This window comes from Triticum aestivum, chromosome 5B, assembly GCF_018294505.1.
Source record: "Triticum aestivum cultivar Chinese Spring chromosome 5B, IWGSC CS RefSeq v2.1, whole genome shotgun sequence".
In the NCBI taxonomy this organism is placed as follows: domain Eukaryota; kingdom Viridiplantae; phylum Streptophyta; class Magnoliopsida; order Poales; family Poaceae; genus Triticum; species Triticum aestivum.
This window is the reverse complement of record NC_057807.1, coordinates 462519529-462536922: the sequence shown is the minus strand read 5'-3', so window position 1 is coordinate 462536922 and position 17394 is coordinate 462519529. Positions and strand designations below refer to the sequence as shown.

At 40.2% G+C, this 17394-nt stretch overlaps 1 protein-coding gene across 3 annotated transcripts; it reads left to right on the top strand.

Moving 5' to 3' along the window:
- The first annotated feature begins 385 nt into the window (after window positions 1–385).
- LOC123112482 (uncharacterized) lies at window positions 386–17028 on the top strand. 3 transcript variants are annotated; one of them, XM_044533470.1, is made up of 22 exons: window positions 386–774; window positions 1937–2318; window positions 2815–2931; window positions 3085–3167; window positions 4228–4374; window positions 4453–4601; window positions 4685–4815; window positions 4908–5030; window positions 6999–7072; window positions 7903–8487; window positions 8647–8758; window positions 8848–8985; window positions 10281–10577; window positions 10663–10933; window positions 11018–12177; window positions 12259–12658; window positions 12743–13662; window positions 13775–13840; window positions 13947–14072; window positions 14625–14869; window positions 14965–16474; window positions 16676–17028. In XM_044533470.1, exons 1-21 carry the CDS (start codon window positions 638–640, stop codon window positions 16457–16459), a joined length of 7158 nt encoding a protein of 2385 aa, XP_044389405.1. In that variant the 5' UTR covers window positions 386–637; the 3' UTR covers window positions 16460–16474; window positions 16676–17028. The 3 variants fall into 3 exon arrangements, with proteins under 3 accessions (XP_044389405.1, XP_044389406.1, XP_044389408.1); XM_044533471.1 differs by having other exon boundaries at window positions 16628–17028; XM_044533473.1 differs by lacking the exon at window positions 386–774 and having other exon boundaries at window positions 2085–2318; window positions 4228–4378.
- Window positions 17029–17394: the final 366 nt, after the last annotated feature.

The following is a 17394-nucleotide window of genomic DNA, read 5'->3' as shown; positions in this document are numbered from 1 at the left end:
GGCTGTCAAACCGTTTTGCAACACTTAGGTGGTGTTTGTTTCTCTAGTCCTAGGACTTTTTCTAGTCCTCGGGATTTTTTGAAAAAGACTCTCAAGGAGGTGCTTCTAAGGACTTTTAGCAAAAAGTCTCAAAAAAGTCCCACCCTGTTTGGTTTGTTAGGGACTTTTTCTAATCCCTGCATCAAAAAGTCCCTGAAAACAAACACCCCCTTAGTCCGAGAGTTGATACTAACTTGCAACAAATGTGACTAGTGGTACTAATCCATTATGACGTGTCGAGGTTGTAAATGCTGGGCAATCATGCGGGATGGGGCTGCCGTTTGCCGTAATAGTGCAACAAGGGATTTTCCCCACGAGGTGACCCTGGGCGGCAGCGCCTCCTGACGTAAAATTTCCCCAACAATTCGGAGCACCGAAAACACCAGGAAATCTGCGAGGCGCACCGCCGACTCTCTATAAACTTTTCTAGTCACAATCGATTTTCTTTTCCTTTAATCGCATTTCGGCTCCGAAGCCCCGCTCCGCCGTTTCCGTCTCGTGTCTCGCGCGCGCGGCATCGCCGCCACCACCACCACCGGAACCCTACGAAGAGACCCCCGGCCGTCCCGCCGCCGATCACCCGCCGCCGCACGCGGCGATGGGGGCGGCGCGGCGGGGCCTGCTGCTCGACCAGTGGCGCGGAATCCAGGAGGACGAGGAGGCGTACGACGACCGCGGCGACCCGTCCGCGGCCAACCATCGCCGCCGCCGCCTCAACCAGGCCAAGGAGCAGTGGTACGGCCCTCCGCCCCTAGTCGCTCCCCGCTTCACGAATGAATCGCGCGGGTTTAGTGGTCGCGGCCCAGGTTTAGGGTACCGCCGGTTGGGATGAGCAATGCAATGCAGTAGTAATGCTTGCGCTGATGGGGATTAGGCAGCTTAAGCTGCATAGGGGCGAGTCTCTGAATTTATTTGGTCGGTTCTCGGTTGGATTAGGTAACACAGATAGAGCTAGCTATGCGCCTATGCTGTGCGATGAGAACTCCTGCAGACTTCAGAGTTTGTTGACAATGCGAGTAGGAGCATTGATACTGTGGAATTCGTACTTTTGGAAGTCTACTGGTACTATTTTGTGTTGATAGGAATTGTGAACTTTGGAGTTTGGAGATCACATTGTTTAGCAGATTTACAATGCGCACAAAAGTAGTCCTGTGGGCACCAAGTTTGGAGTCCAAATGATATATTGTACATGAGCTTCTGATATGCAAAACTGAATGATTACAATGTAGACTTGTTGGGTTTGACTATAGAATTTCTTGTAGTAGGGAGATTAATTTGAAATTCGAAATGTCATAGCTGGCCATCAACTAATAGAATACTCCAAAAATATACCACTTTGGATACCAAATTCAAGGATCTAGATTCAACTTGTCAACTCCATCCCACGTATCATGAGTTCTTGTTTATGTACTTCTGTTAATGGTGTTTTCAGGAAAGCAAAACTAACGTTGCTAATTTTTTCTAAATTAAGAAAGCAGCTTGAACTATATCTTGATAGAGGCTTGAGTTTGTGCAGTTGTGAAGAAATTGTGTCGTGTTACTTTGGTTGAAGTCTTGGTGGTCTATACTGGGAACTGACTTGCATTGGTACACCAAAAATAGTGGAAATGGGTGAATTTGTTCTTTTCCCTGCAACGTGCCTTATTTTTGGAGTCAAGAGTTTCTCATCTATTTCAGTACTCCCTCCATTCCACAATGTAGTGCGCCCGCGCTTCCCAAGATCCAAGTTTGACTGTAAATTTAACCAACGAGACCGACTGCGGCGGGAGCAAAAATTATATCACTGAATTCGTATGTGGAATGGAGGGAGTAGCTAGTTGATGGTACTCTTTATAAAATTGATAATTTCTCTGATGATCCTAACAAAACCTAACTTGATTTCTTGAATCACCTGCAGGTTTTCACATTGTTTTGATTTTCTAGAAAGTTTGCCAAAAGAAGAGCATATTTGGTGTGGATATGCTGATATTATGGGACTTTTTTTAGAAATGTTCCATGGTTACTTTGATGAGCAGGAAAACTCACTCGTTAGAACAATATGGTCACGGATTTCTCAAGAACTGGGCATTTGTACACAGTGTGTGTGTGAACACCACCAGGCACAGGAATCTTTTGATATTGAATGTCGGTCAGGTAGTATTGACCCCCTCCAGAAAGTATTACGGCATCTTGATGAAGAGAGGGTTACGAAGCACCTAGAAAAGATAAATGCAATGATTCAGCTCAAGGAATATGACCCTTCCTGTCATGGTGCAGAAGTTGTTTGCATAATGTTCGAAGTATGTTCCATTTATGTTATACTCCCCCCCCCCCCCCCCCCCCCCCCCCTCCTCTTATGCAACATTAACAGTACCGATTGCCCTGTGAAACATATCTATAAATTTTATTGCCAGGCTTATTTTTCTGACAAATATCAGCATGAAGTATGCCTTTGTAACCATACACCAGTGACAGCGCTATTGGAGAATATCTACCCACACTAGTATTTATTCAGCATTGTTTTTCTCCCTAATTGCTTTTAAGATATGTAAGACGAGCATCTAAAGAGCCCCACATGAAATGCTCAGCGCATGCCATACAGAGGGCTGTTTTTATGCACCGATGTGTAGTTTTTTTTTGAAAGTTCTGTACTTACGAAATTAGCTGATTTTTGATATGCAAAGTGGTCAAAATCAGTATACGATGAATCATATCTCTTTGTGTAAACAGTCACATAGTTTTCAGGCTTAAGTTTCACGGCTATCATGGTAAACTGTTGTTTTAATCTATTTACAGGTTTTGATGTATCCTGTTCTATTAGATGACCAATCACTGGCTAATCAGTTCCAGAAGTTCATTGAAACAATTGATGAATCATATGAAGTGAGCCTTTCAACTAATCAGCAATATCCTGTAAGTTGCTTCTTTCCATTGATGTATGCTCATAACACTACAAGTAATGTCTCACTCAGTCGTTTCAAACAATCAAGTAGGGTGTTCACCAATTATTTTTTGCTCATTGCTTGAAATATAGTTTCTCACACCATGGTTAAACTTACATTGCAGGGTGTTTACGCATTACTTTTCTTCAAAAGTGGTAAAGCTCGGGCTATTGGTCTTCGCTTATCCCGATCCATGGGGAAATTAAGGTGACGTACCTGTCATTTTCATAATCGTTTTGATTCACAGAAGTTGTTGTGGAATGTACTCCCTCCGTTCGGAATTACTCATCCAAAAAATGAATGTATCTAGATGTATTTTAGTTGTAGATACATTCATTTTTGTGACAAGTAATTCCGAACGGAGGGAGTAGGCTTTAACTAGGCAAAAGTAATAAACTGTGCCCAGAGCTATCAAGCATGTGGTTGATGATCCTGTTTTTGGTTTGGTCATAGTTGTTAATAAACCTTACACTTGCAGTCTTGAAATCCATGTTAGTCTGTACTTCTCAAGCCCTTAAGAGGTACCAGCCCTAAATGAAATATGACAACATGCCAAATCAATGTATTGTTCTTATTAAGGTGAGTATCTTGTGGAAAGTGCATTTTGTTCATACATATCTTCTCTATATTGTCTAAAATTGAATTTCTATATTAGACAGTGCTGGGTAGGTAACGGGCTAACAACAAAAACTAAGCTTAAGGAAACTAATCTCCTTTCATGTATTGGTTATTTTTAGTGCCTCACAATAATTAAGATAGGTGGTAGTGCTACCAATTTTTCTTTCAGGACATGTTGCCAAGACCAAATTCACAAATATAATGTACTCCCTCCGTTCCAAAATATAGTGCGTATAGATGTATCATTAGATAGACCATGAAACATATTTTTATATTGTATTTATTCGATATTATTAATGCTGATATACACACTATATTGGGAACGGAGGAAATATTATATGATATATTCTCCAATATCCAAATGCTTCTTTCCTATCTGGTTATATGCCCTTCAAAAGCATACTTTTCTGTATGACTTTCTTGTCTTTTACACAACCTTCGACAGCCTAGAACATTAATTCTATTAATCTAATAAAGAGTCTTAAATTTGGTGAAATCTCACCTGTTTAACTCAACATGAGTAGTTGACTTTGATCAAGTGCTAAAACTATCCTTTCAGGATAAGCATTTTGGGTTTGGCATAACACTGTCTGATTTTAATAAATAATAACTATATACTGTCTGTAATTGCTTTATCAATCATTTGCAGGAAAGCGGTTGACCTGGAACCACTGCAACCCTTACTGCAAAAGTATATCAATTTCTTGGATGCTGAAGTTCTTCCATCTACTCCAGAATCTTCAAGGCCCAGGGTGCAGCTCCAAAGGGCTGATGTTTGGCTTGGATTTAAATCACTGTATGTAAGTTTAACACATGAATTGCATGACTAGTATAATAGATATTGCATCTGTTAATATATTGGGTATGTCTGCAGCCTTGGATTTCTCGAGGCACCTGCTTTTGAAGATGGAATCTTGGAGAAATACCCTATCTTCCTGAATATTGTACTTAACCATGTCAGTGATGACGGATTCGATTTATCATGTGCTGTTAGTTGCCTCAAAGCATCATTTGAAATGCTTGGTAAGTGTAGTTATTGAGTTCCTGATGGCCTATGAGTATGCTATAAGCCTGCACCTTTGCATAACTACGCACCTTTGTTTTAGGCTGCAAACTTTGGTTGAGAACAACGCTATCACCTAGTGTTATTCGGAACACATTATTGGGCCAGTGTTTTCACACTCGAGATGAGAAAAGTCACAAAGAAATTTTTGATCTTTTCATCCCGTTTCTTCAGGCATGTCTGTTGCTCTTTCGTTATGAAGTGACCCTCTTATCTTCCACATCTTGATGAATTATGATAAGTTAATTCCTTTGTGCATTATGCAGTCCCTTGAAGCTCTACAAGATGGCGAACATGAGAAGCAACGGAGGAATATTCTGTATTTTCTTCTTCATCAAGTAACTCGGAGTAGTAATTTCAGTGCACTGATGAGAAAAAATGCTACTAAGGTTAACTTCTTTTGATGGCTCTTTACTTCTTTAATTCTTAAAAATTCAATGCAAATGCTCGCAGAAACTTATGTTCTTGTATTGCCTCATTATTTTTCTGGCTATCAATAGCTTGTTTGAGACTTTGGACTATTTGAATATCGCTCTGGGTTTTGAAGTTATACTCCCTCCGTCCGAAAATACTTGTCATCCAAAATGGATAAAAAGGGATGTATCTAGAACTAATATACATCTAGATACATCCCCTTTTATTCATTTTGATGACAAGTATTTCCGGTCGGAGGGAGTAGTTCTAATCTGCAAATAATATAATTAACGGCTAGATAATGGGGAGGCAATAAAGGAGCAACAACATTAGCACATTAAATGAACTGTGTTTGATTGATGGCTGAGCATATATTTCACACCAACGTCGTGTGGTGGACTGTTGTATTAATTCATCGTTCTCTTTTGAAAGACCTAAACGAGTGAGTGATTTTGGAACAAATGAAGTATGATCTACCTCAATACTTTTACAGTCGATCATATTTGTAACTCTGCCGAGTGTGGTATGGAATTCACTGCATCTGGTGATGAAGTGGGTGGTCAAAAGGATCAATAGAAGTGTCTTTGGAACCTTTATTTTATTTTATGGGATCAGTAACCACTATCCATCCACCATAGAAATAACTATTCGTCTAATCCACATGAACCAGTTAGGACTAGCTATGAACCATTTCGAGTAGTTCTACAATTGCTGGAATCAGAGTGGCATTTAGTGGGGATCGAGTAATGATCTACTAAATGTGCTTAGTAGACATGGAAACTCTTGATGAGCCTCTTGCGTATTTGGAAGCAAAGGAGTGCATCTCCGACAATATTCCCCCTAGTGTTATATCTTTGTCGCACCTGCCAGAAAAGAGTTTCGTATTCAATCTCTTAGAGTCATGGGGGTCTACAACCCTCCTCAAGGGCTTGACTGATTCTTCTGCTGTTTCATAGTTCAGTCCCAGCCTTGCTCTTCACTTCCTCCACATCCCCTTTGCCTTGTACATATAGTCTTTTCTTTTTATAATATTACCCCCTCTATTTCAAAAATATGAGGCACACACGTCTAGGATTCAAGTTTCACGGAGAATCACACCGATGAAATGTGGGTTATGTCTTATGTGACACAAATCATATTATTAGACTTGTATTCCGAAGCATTTTCTGATGATATCACCTTTGTGTTGCATAACATTATGTTGGTCCAGTTCTCGGTCAAACTTAAACCTTAGGATGTGTGAGCGCTTTACATTACACTATAGGGGCCTTCTCTACAGTTTTTCCTCAAAAAGAGTAGTTCTACAATTTCTTGTGCGTCATTCAAGTCCTTCTCAAATATGTGCAGGCTATGCCACCTATGTTGGCAAGCTAACTGTTTATTGTATTGATGTAGTGCTTCTTAGTTGTGCATTGTTGAGATTACATTGTATAGATATTGTGTACATGAACTCTGTCTGTTTCTAAAAATTTCATAATAAAATTAACCTTCTTTTGCATGATATATTCATACAAATTTATGCACCAAATTTGAAATGTTTTATATACCAGCTATACATTCCAATATGCAAGAAAGTCCTCTTTTCAGTGCCTAGATCATTAATTTTGAAAGTGGCATGTCTGATGAAATCATAATAGAAACAATGTAGATTCATGTCAGAATAGGCACAAAGCTTTTATGCTATGCATTTACAGCTGCTCACATACTTGTGGGATTCTAAGAAATGGTGATGCCATGCTGCTACATTGTTTGATGTAATATTATCCTTATAGTATGAACAGTATGATCAATAGCCGCACGAAATGATCTAGATCTAGCCAGCAAATACATTTCTTAACAGTTCAAACTTTATTGATTGGACGTAATTTTGGTTACTGGTAGTGCATATATTATATACGATTATTACCTGACGCTATTGATACCTTTTACCTATTTCCTTCCAGATTGCTCTTCTTATTGTGCAAAGAGGCTACACAATGAACCCTCCTTGCCCAGCCTCGGAATGTGCCCATATGTGGTAATGACCAAACAGTACTTATCTTTGAGACTTTGACACAATCTATTAGGTCACTTACTATGAGTGTAGAGGGTGTGACACAATCTAATAGTTCGTTGAAGCCTTTTTATGCCATACACCGGTGGTTCGTAGAATTCTTGTGCTGTTAATTATGTTTCTGCTGTGCGAGTATTATATTGTTGTATTATAGCTAGCCCTGGTTTCCAACATATCACGTACTGATGACAATCAGGCTTCTAAAATCTCCATCTGTGGTCTGTGAAATCTCAAATAAATAGCATGATGCCCACACATTGGTACTTGTTACGGACTAAAAGCAGTTTTACTACATGTTCTAAAAGATCATACTACTATTTGTCTCAATTGTCAAACCATCCATACCCAAAACTTATCTAAAATGTTCCTGCCAGACCCAACAAGCCATGTTGCCTGATGGTGAGCGTACTGCCGCCAACAATACGCATCGAGGGATTATTAACTAATAGTTGTAGACAGCAATCATACTGGCAATTCCTACCAATCTGAAAAATGTAATTCAAGTATGTTAAATGTCTTCTCTAATTAGCCTTAGACATAACAAACTGTTGGAGATGACATTTTAATATATTAGCAGAATGCAGAGCCTTAGTTTTTTACTTACTGTTTAAAAATTGTTGTTTGAAAGTACATGCATTTCCCCAATGTCATTGCTCCCTGATTAAATTTGAGAAGATCACTAACTTATTTCTAGCAGACTGCTTCTGGCATTCCACTCTTTATACCTATTTTGAGGCCAGCTTAGTTTTTCTGTTTGTCGCCTGGCATCCACTGACCTTGATTTTGTGAAACAGGGGACCATCTTTGATATGCTCGTTAAATGATACATCCTTGCATAGTTCTCTGCGTCAACCTGCGTTTGATCTCATCAATATTCTCATAGTTTCTGATGCTTCTGCCTTGATTTCCTTTAAACTGAAGTATGAGTCTGCCACAAAGGGTGATTCAAGCAACTCTGTCATGTTTGTCGAGGACGAGGATGAATTGCCTTTTGCCGATGATACCGCGGAAAAGGAGTACAGCTGTTGGAGTGATTTCAGAGCTCTGAACAAGTTGACATTTAGGGGATGCAAGGATTGGACATGTGTCCCTTTGTTATGGTATCTGGTAATGGTTCAGTTGGAACCCTCTAAACTGCCTATGGCTTTTTCGAAAGCAGTGTTTTGGGCTCTATCTCATATTTCTATTTTGGAGCCTGGGTTAGCTATGGACTTGTCAGTGCCTGTAAATGATTGGTTATCGTCACATGCTGGAGAAGTCTCGTCAACATTTTCATGGCAAGTTCCAAATGGTGCTGATGATGGTGGAGGTGGGAAGGATTGCATCAATACTCTCAAGGTGTCAAAATTTGGTACCCTGTTATTGAGAATATTTAAAAGGTTGGCTCCATTTTGTTGATCGCTGTTTCATCCCTTGTGATCTGAGTTTGTGTTCCTGAATTATATCAAGATTGCCATGTTATATCTTTTACTGATTGTAAACCTTAAGCCCTAAATTTCCCTGGTATATCATGCTTACATGATATTAATATCTTTTAGATTTGCAATCCGTGTCATCATGCAAATTGAGCAATGTGGGCTTCAAAAGCAATGGACATGGGAACCAATGATGGCGGAAAGCTTGATTTTGGCACTAGTTGATCCCAATGATGTAAGAGCATTACCATTGTCTTCCATACTATCCCTGGTACATATAAGTATTTAGCAGTAGTGCATTACTCAGTATTGTACTTGATGCAGAATGTGCGGCAAGCAGGGAGGGCTGTCATGGAACATGTATCCCAAGCACGGGGTTTGACTCCTGGGCTTCAATTTCTGTGCTCGAGTGCATCTTCACTGTCTGCTGTTTTCGTGGGTCTAAGATATGCAGTGCAGCTGGTAATGTTTGACTATATTATTTTTTAGTCATTGGAACTAGTTTGGAATTGGAGCATAAACTGAGGTTTCATATTTCACCTGGTTGCTTCCAAGCTGGTTCTGGCTTAGCGATGGATCAAAATTCCAAATTTGAATTGAATAGTATGAGTTACCAGGCGGTAGTTATCTGATTATCGACTATAAGCCAGCGCATAACTGCATATGATCTAAAAAACCTTGTAAACAACTCGGAATATTTGTACACAGATCTTGCTGGTAGGATCTACTGCTGAGTAGCCCTAATTACTGTAAAGTAGATAGAAGTAAACGACAATATTCTTCTCTGCTTTATTGAGAGGGGTCGTTCCCTTTATATAGTAGACCAGACTTGATCGTCAAGCTGGTAAGTCTTCAAGCTTTAATACCATCTCTAAACTGATTCAACTCTTTGCTAACAAACTTGCTTAATCAACTAGGACCCTAATTAAGGCACAATATTCCATTTTGATGGGCTGGCCAACATAACATTGCTAACTTGAATAGAATGATTAAATCATTCAGGAACAGATGTCATTAGATGCTAATACAGATCTCTCTGAAAACTCAAACCGGCAACTAGCTTTTGTGTTCCAACTTGTCATGGTTGTGAGAAGTCAAAACAACAGCCAACTTCGGATGCACACATCCAAGTCGCAACCATCAACAAGAACAAAGTCTTGCGACACAACAAATAGATGACATGGTGTGGTTGTGGAACTAAATGCCGCGCAGCAATACATTCCTAAACCTGTATTCTAGTATCTCTTATACTTGTTTGCAGAACACGGTGAGCATTTCTTGCTGACAAAAAAAAAATGAGGTTATCACATATATGTTCTAAAAAGAGGAAGAGGGAGGGGATGTGGAGTTGTGGACACTTCCAGACTATTTGAGTTTTGAAATATAAAGGTTCATATTTGAATTTTAAATAAACTTTAAGACTGGTATAAAACATTTGAAGTCAATATAAGAAATCTGGCATCATCTTGACATTTTCTTCTAATACAAAATGACACAATTTGTGTGCGTGTTTGAGAAGTGTAGGGCACCGGTTAATGCTGCGGCAGGAAACCGAACCTTGACTTGAACCACATGCTAAGATTTACTTAATGTTTCGAAGTGTCTTGATTGTTTCCAAGTTATGAAGGAATATAGCGTTGTTCAGTTTTGGGGATTGAGGGAACATGCTAACTTATCCCTTGCTTTTTACCCCATTCTGTCAATGTTTTCTGTTGAAGCTGAAAATAATCATGATAATTCCTTCTTTGGAATTCCAGGTGGAAAGGCAGTCACTTTTGGCAGATTTTCATAGTCTTCATCACTTGTTTTTTGTCATATGCAAATTAGTCAAGGAGGACATTGCTCAACAGCCTTCAATTCCACAGCCAGCAAAACCTTCTGAAGGTGGTTTCTTGCGTCAACCATTTTCAAATGTACCAATTACCCCACCAGAACATGCTGTAGATATTATTTCCTGGGAGAAGTTCAGCACTTTGCTTTCAGCAACTCTCTGGCCTTTAATTTCCACGTGCCTGATAAAGGGAGAGGAGCTAATAAATACCAAACAATGTCAGGTACATATGTACGGCAGTAATATCTTTAACATCAGTAGGTGTATCCTTTTTTTTTTGCCTCTTCATATCTGCAGTTTTGTTTCAGATATCATGTGTTCGAGTGCTTGAGTTGCTTCCCCTAGTCTACAGCAGAGTCAACTCATATTGTGCTGAGCCATTCAGTATGATGACAATGGTTCCGGACCCTAGTGATATGACATGGCTTTTTCACTTGATTAACTGGGGGAAATCATCTCTGCTTGTGATCAGCAGACACTGGAAACAGTGCATGCTATCTTTATTTAAAATATTAAAGGGTTCACATGGTGACACCATTCAACGCTACATTGAAGATCTTGGTGATACCATTTCACACGGTTAGAACTTTATGTTTTTAAATTGCATTCTGGACTTTACTAGTTTCACCAAATGTTTGGTAATTACTTTTATCTTCCTTTCAGATGTAATTGATATGGATGAACTTAAAGGGAGAATTTCTAATCTTAATCTTGCGGTGTTCAAGAAGGTGCCCACAAAATCAGTTGAAACCATTCCTTCTCTGATTAGGCACGCAGATCAGGAGAGACATACTGGTCGGGACAATCTTGAGACCATGAAGCCCTCTCACGCGTCAGACACCGAACACATAATTCTTCTTTCGGACAGTGAAGAAAATTTGCCTACAGATGATGTCATTGGTGAGGAGGTTTTGTCTTCAGTGAAGGAGAATGACGGATTTACTGCTTCCGATCTGTTAAAAAATCCCTCTGTACAAACAATGCCAGTTGAAGATAAACATGTGTTCTTAAAACAGCAGACACGTAGTGATGTTAGTGCCTCTTCAAGACCTGTATCGACGGAGAATAGAGGCACACGTGCTGCCTCAAAAGGATTAGGTGGAACAAAGATGCCAAGTGTTCCAGCCAATAAAAATAGTACTTCCCTTTTACCAAACAAGGTTAAATCATCTGTTAGCGCCACTACTCAACCATCCCGTCCAAATTTGTCATCGGATGTATGCAAATTTAAGTCAATTTTCAGAGATATATCTGATGATGAAGATGATCCCTTAGAGCATGCACTTGATAATTACAGAAGACCACAAATTCGTGTAACAAAGTCTGCCATATTAATTCCTAAAAGGCAAATAGTTCAACTTCAGTTGCCTGCTGAAAGGAGACAGTCTTCTGGTAGATCGGATACCAGTTTCCGACGTTTTAGTCCTCCTAAGCTGGACAGTTGGTTTAAGAATATATTGGAAATGGATTACTTTGCTATTGTCGGGCTATCTTCTTCAGAGACAGTAAAGAAACCTGCTTTAAAACAAATTCCTGTCTGCTTTGATTCACAAGTTCAATATGTTGAGATTTTCCAGCCACTTGTTATAGAAGAGTTCAAAGCTCAGTTGCAGAATGCTTATGTTGAAACCCCTCCTGAAGATATGATGTGCGGCTCTATTTCTATACTCTCAGTTGAAAGAGTTGATGAGTTTCTTGTTGTTCGTGGGCGTGCTGAGAACACAGTGTGTGTCAAATCTAAAGGGTGTATAGAGAATGATCTAATACTGCTTACCAAGGATCCACTGAAAAGCTCTGGTCAGCAAGTCCATGTGCTTGGAAAGGTATTACTGTTGCGCACAAAAGTTCAATGTTCTAATAACCTAATTTTGTAGGTCTTTCCTAATGTATTTACTGTTCTCTAGGTGGATCGGCGTGAGAGTGACAAAAATAAGGCTTTAATTATTGTAATAAAGTTCTACCTCTCGAATGAGATTCCACGTTTAAATAAAGTGAAACGGCTTCTTGTTGAAAGAAGTAAATGGTTCTTGAATCGGGTTTTGAGCATGACTCCTCAACTCCGAGAATTCAGTGCTCTCTCATCATTAAATGACATCCCAGTGCTTCCAGTAATCCTGAATCCTGTTTCATGTACTGCAACCAACCATGAATCTGTAAAAGTGTATCTTGATAAACTTGCACGCCCTCTGCGGAAAGTATTGAAGTCTTCTTACAATGACAGCCAGCTCCAAGCTGTAAGTATTGCCATTGGGTCAGCAAGCTCGAAAACAAAATGTGATCTGTCTCTTATTCAGGGCCCTCCAGGTTTGTCGTTTTGATCCCTATTCACAATTTTTAGTAAGTTTAGCCACCAGAAAAGGTAATCTTTTATGCTTGCGTTTCCTGCAGGTACAGGTAAAACAAAAACTATTGTTGCGATCGTGAGTGCATTGCTTTCTTTACATGCCGACAACTCTTACAATTTACCAAGAAATGAATCGCTGGCTAGTGCTGAATTTACCAAGCCAAGAACAAAGATTAGTCAAACTGCTGCAGTAGCTAGAGCTTGGCAGGATGCAGCCCTGGCTAAACAACAGATAAAGGATTCCCAGAGAGAAAACCCGAGGACAGAACGGCTTTCAAAAGGCATCCTTTCAAGAGGAAGGGCTCTAATATGTGCGCAGTCAAATGCTGCAGTTGATGAACTTGTGTCAAGACTCAGTAATGGATTGTATGATACTGAAGGAAAGCTGTATAGACCTTATATAGTGAGGGTTGGTAATGCAAAGACAGTTCATCCTAATTCAATTCCTTTCTTTATTGACACACTTGTTGAACAAAGGTTGTCAGACGAGTTAAAGATTAATGATGAATCCAAAATTTCATCCGATGGCGAATCGTCTGGTTCACTCAGGGCTAGGTTGGAGAAGGTTGTAGACAGAATTAGATATTATGAGTCACGGCGAAAACTAGTGGAGGGTGATAAGACAGAAACTGGATCTTCTGTGCCCGATGAAGATGAGATGGATGAAGTTTCTGATGAAGCAATTGGTGCAAAGCTCAATATTTTATATACACAGAAAAGGGCAGTTTCTTCAGAACTTGCCACTGCTCATGCACGTGAAAAGAAAATAGCTGATGAAAACAAGTCTCTTAAGCACAAGGTAAGGAAGTCAATTCTCGGAGAAGCAGAGATTGTTGTGACAACGCTCAGTGGGTGTGGAGGTGATATTTACGGAGTTTGCTCGGAAACTGCTTCAGCTAAGAAATATGGGAATTTCTCTGAGCAAACTTTGTTTGATGTTGTTGTTATCGATGAAGCTGCACAGGTGGGGTCTCAGACTCTCAATACTAACTGTCCTCTTTCAAATCAAGCTAGCTTTATATTTAATATTTATTATATGCTAAACACTAAGCTTCTTTTGGTTTACTCATATTTAGGCTCTTGAGCCTGCAACTTTGATTCCACTTCAGCTACTCAAGTCGAAAGGAACTAAGTGCATAATGGTAGCATGCTCTCTTTTAAGATATTTCTGATTATACAATATTTTTTAGCTACACCTTGAAGCAACATTACAGTGCTATCTCTTACTTAGTAATGTCTCTTTTGAAGGTTGGTGATCCGAAGCAGCTACCTGCTACCGTGATGTCTGGATTGGCTAGCAAGTTTCTCTATGAGTGCAGCATGTTTGAACGCCTACAAAGAGCTGGTTATCCAGTTATTATGCTCACTAAACAGGTTAGTCATAACTCCTGCATATGCTTTCTCCGTAAACTTCTCAGTGGAGTGAAAGACCACTAAAAATCAGTTAAAATCCTTTTAGAGATCTTATCTACTATGTTGGGATCACTAAAATGGTTGATTTTCAGGAGTCCTGTTCTTGAGATTCATACCTTCAGCATTTTGCCTCATTGGCACTAAGTAGGCTATTTACTACTTTCCTGGATGTTACTTATTAAAGAGCATGCCAAACTATGTTGTAATTCTTGGATTTTAGTTTTCTATGTGCCATATCTTTTTAGTTTTATGTCCTAAAAATGGTCTGGTTCCAATGATGAGCAACCTTATACAATTTTATGTGAAAACTATAGCAACCTCATTAACATGATTGCAAGTAACAAGCTCTGCAGGTTTTTCTTAAGTTATGAATATAGCCCATACATATTTCCTGTGTCTTGTTTGAGTATGCAATTCTTAATGGATTACTAAATTTGTATGTGAAAACTGAGAAGAGCTATCAACTGCAGGCCGTATGCTAATTTCTCCTCTATTATTTTGTATTGTCTGCAGTACCGAATGCATCCTGACATTAGCAGATTCCCGTCGTTGCATTTCTATGAAAACAAACTGCTGGATGGTGCTCAGAAGGCTGAGAAATCAGCTCCTTTCCATGATCACAGTTGTCTTGGTCCATACATGTTCTTTGATATTGCCGATGGTCGTGAGCGTTCTGGAACAAGTGCTGCTGCACAATCACTCTCTAATCAATTTGAAGCTGATGCAGCACTTGAAATACTGTCATTTTTAAAGAACAGGTAAGAGTATTGTCTTTGCTTTCACAGTTTCACTGCCTACTGGAGGGGGTCTTATTTTGCAGGTAACTGAGGTTCTATACTTGCTTTGTGAACAGATATCCAGCAGATTTCTCCTGTAGAAAGATAGGGATCATAACTCCGTACAGGAGTCAACTCTCCTTGCTGCGTTCAAGGTTCACATCTTTTTTTGGGCCTGAAATTGTTGCTGAGATGGAAATCAATACTGTGGATGGATTTCAAGGTCGGGAAGTTGACATCTTGGTGTTGTCAACTGTTAGAGCCTCCAACTCCTCAGGTGACAGGCATCACACTGGTGAAGCACGTAGCATTGGGTTTGTTGCAGATGTTAGGCGTATGAATGTTGCGCTAACACGTGCCAGGTTTTCTCTATGGATAGTTGGTAACGCAAGAACATTGCAGACAAATTCACACTGGGCTTCCTTATTACAGAATGCTAAAGAACGGAATATGCTCATCTCAGTTCAGAAGCCCTATAGTCTGATCTTTCAAAATGTTCATGGTACTACCCATAGTCACCTTAAGCAGCAGAAGGAAAATGAAAAGGCTGATATGACAAATTCGTGGACAGTCAATGCACAACTCCATAAAGAACATGTGAGACTTGCTGACAGTGCTACAGAAAAGAAAGGTAAAAGTTTACGTGAGGATCAGGCAAAACAAGCATCACGCTGGGATCAAAAGACTCGTAAAACTGAAGCCTCCACCTTGAGAAAATTGAGTCAAGAAAATGAAGCGAGAACGCAGAATGATGATATGAGAGTTACCAAGGGCTCATTGAAACAAGATATTGATCAGGATTCGGTGATAAGAAAGCAAGGGGCAGAAAAGAAGTTGTCCGTGCAGGATGTAAATCAGCTGGAGCTTGCTAAAAGGTTGGTAACAGGGGATCCCCATGATGGCTCTCGTGTCCGAAGACAAAGGGAATTGAATAAGCCTGTTAATGGGAATGCTGATATGGTAACTGATAAGGCCTTATTTAAGCATGGTCCATCTGAGAATCCCAAGGTGAGGTTACATCATAACGACAAAAAGGCTGCCAACCAAAACAATGATATGGGAACCATCAAGGGTTCGTCAAAACATGAGTCTGTTGTAAAATCAGCGGCCAAGCAGGATGATGGTTCTTCATCAGCACAACACCGTGAAATGCAGAATTTGATACAAAAGGCTAAAGGAGCAAGGAAGTTTTCTGAAACACCAAGGTTCAGTAATTCAAACAAAGAGGGTTCCTTGCTTAAACATGACGCAGTTTCGGAATTAGCAAATAGGAACAGTGGTACTGGTCCACCAACAATCCCTGATATGAAGAAAAATAAGGTCAAGGGGGCAAGGAAGTTTACTGAACAACCAAGATCTGGGAACTCGAATCAGGTGGATCCATCAGTTTCATCACATTTTGATGGAACAAGCAGCCATATACGGGACCTCACGACAAGCCAAGCTGCTAAGCAAACTATAACTAGTCAAAAGGACCAAATTGCAGCGAGGAAGCGTCAAAGGGAGGACGTTGAATCTTTACTTTCCTCAGCTCTTATATCATCAAAGAAGCCTAAGAAGAAACAAAAATGAGACCATGTAGCAAAGGCAAGTTCATCATACTACCTTATGTTTTCTGAAACAAAATGCAGAGCTGTTTTTTTTGCTTGCGAGTCTTGGAAGATCTGTCCATAAACATACTTGCACTCCTATCATGTTTACTTCTGTTAATGTGTATACTGGCATCGTCATTTACTACAGGTGTTTATGCTGGCCATTCACCGGAAGCTAATATTGTTATCCGTGCAGGTGGTAGTGGATGATCCTTTAGCAGCTTTTAACATGATGATGCGCTGACCGCGGAATACTGTGGCTGCCTTGAGGTGTGCAGCCAAGGCCCGTAGCGGTGCTTGAATTGTTAGTTACTAAAGCTGACATGTCAACTGATTTTGTGAGACAAGTTCTTGTGACGTAGGTAGGTATTTTGGAGATTTCCCCTGACCAGCCATTTGGAATACAAGGTAGGACCGCCCATTTGGTGGAAGAGGTGATGAAGATACTTGCTTTAGAAGTGCAAGTTGATTCTGGCGCTGTAAATATTTGTACATAGACGGGATTAAAAGATGGAATGGATATCACGTGGGAGCTTGGGGTGGTATTCATATTCACATTTGAACCGCATCATTTTCTGGCTGGGACACTGTCGCTCCTCGCGCCTTCGCTCTGAAGCAGTGCGCACGAAGAAGCAACGTTAGCAGCTTCGGTTAAAACGCTGTAATCTGATTGGCACGTACGTACCGTCTGTATAGGTGCCGAGATGACTCACACCTCGCCACAATGCTTGGGTAACGACACATCTGCGAACAATGAAGAAATCAGAGTACGCTGGCGTCGTTCGTTCATGACGGCAGCACGTGCGATTAACGGCGTAACGTTTACTCCGCGTGTGCGATGGAGTCTCCGGTTTGCTCCCGTCCCATGTTTGGCTAGGCTGCCTCTCCGGGCGGTGCCGATGCGAAAAAACAAAA

Bases quoted from the DNA above. Each gene is read 5' to 3' on its own strand.
- LOC123112482 (XM_044533470.1), top strand. From the start codon at position 638: ATGGGGGCGGCGCGGCGGGGCCTGCTGCTCGACCAGTGGCGCGGAATC. The intron at 8,986-10,280 runs GTAATGTTTGAC...TTGGAATTCCAG, and splicing joins TAAGATATGCAGTGCAGCTG to GTGGAAAGGCAGTCACTTTT. The intron at 13,841-13,946 runs GTAGCATGCTCT...TCTCTTTTGAAG, and splicing joins AAGGAACTAAGTGCATAATG to GTTGGTGATCCGAAGCAGCT.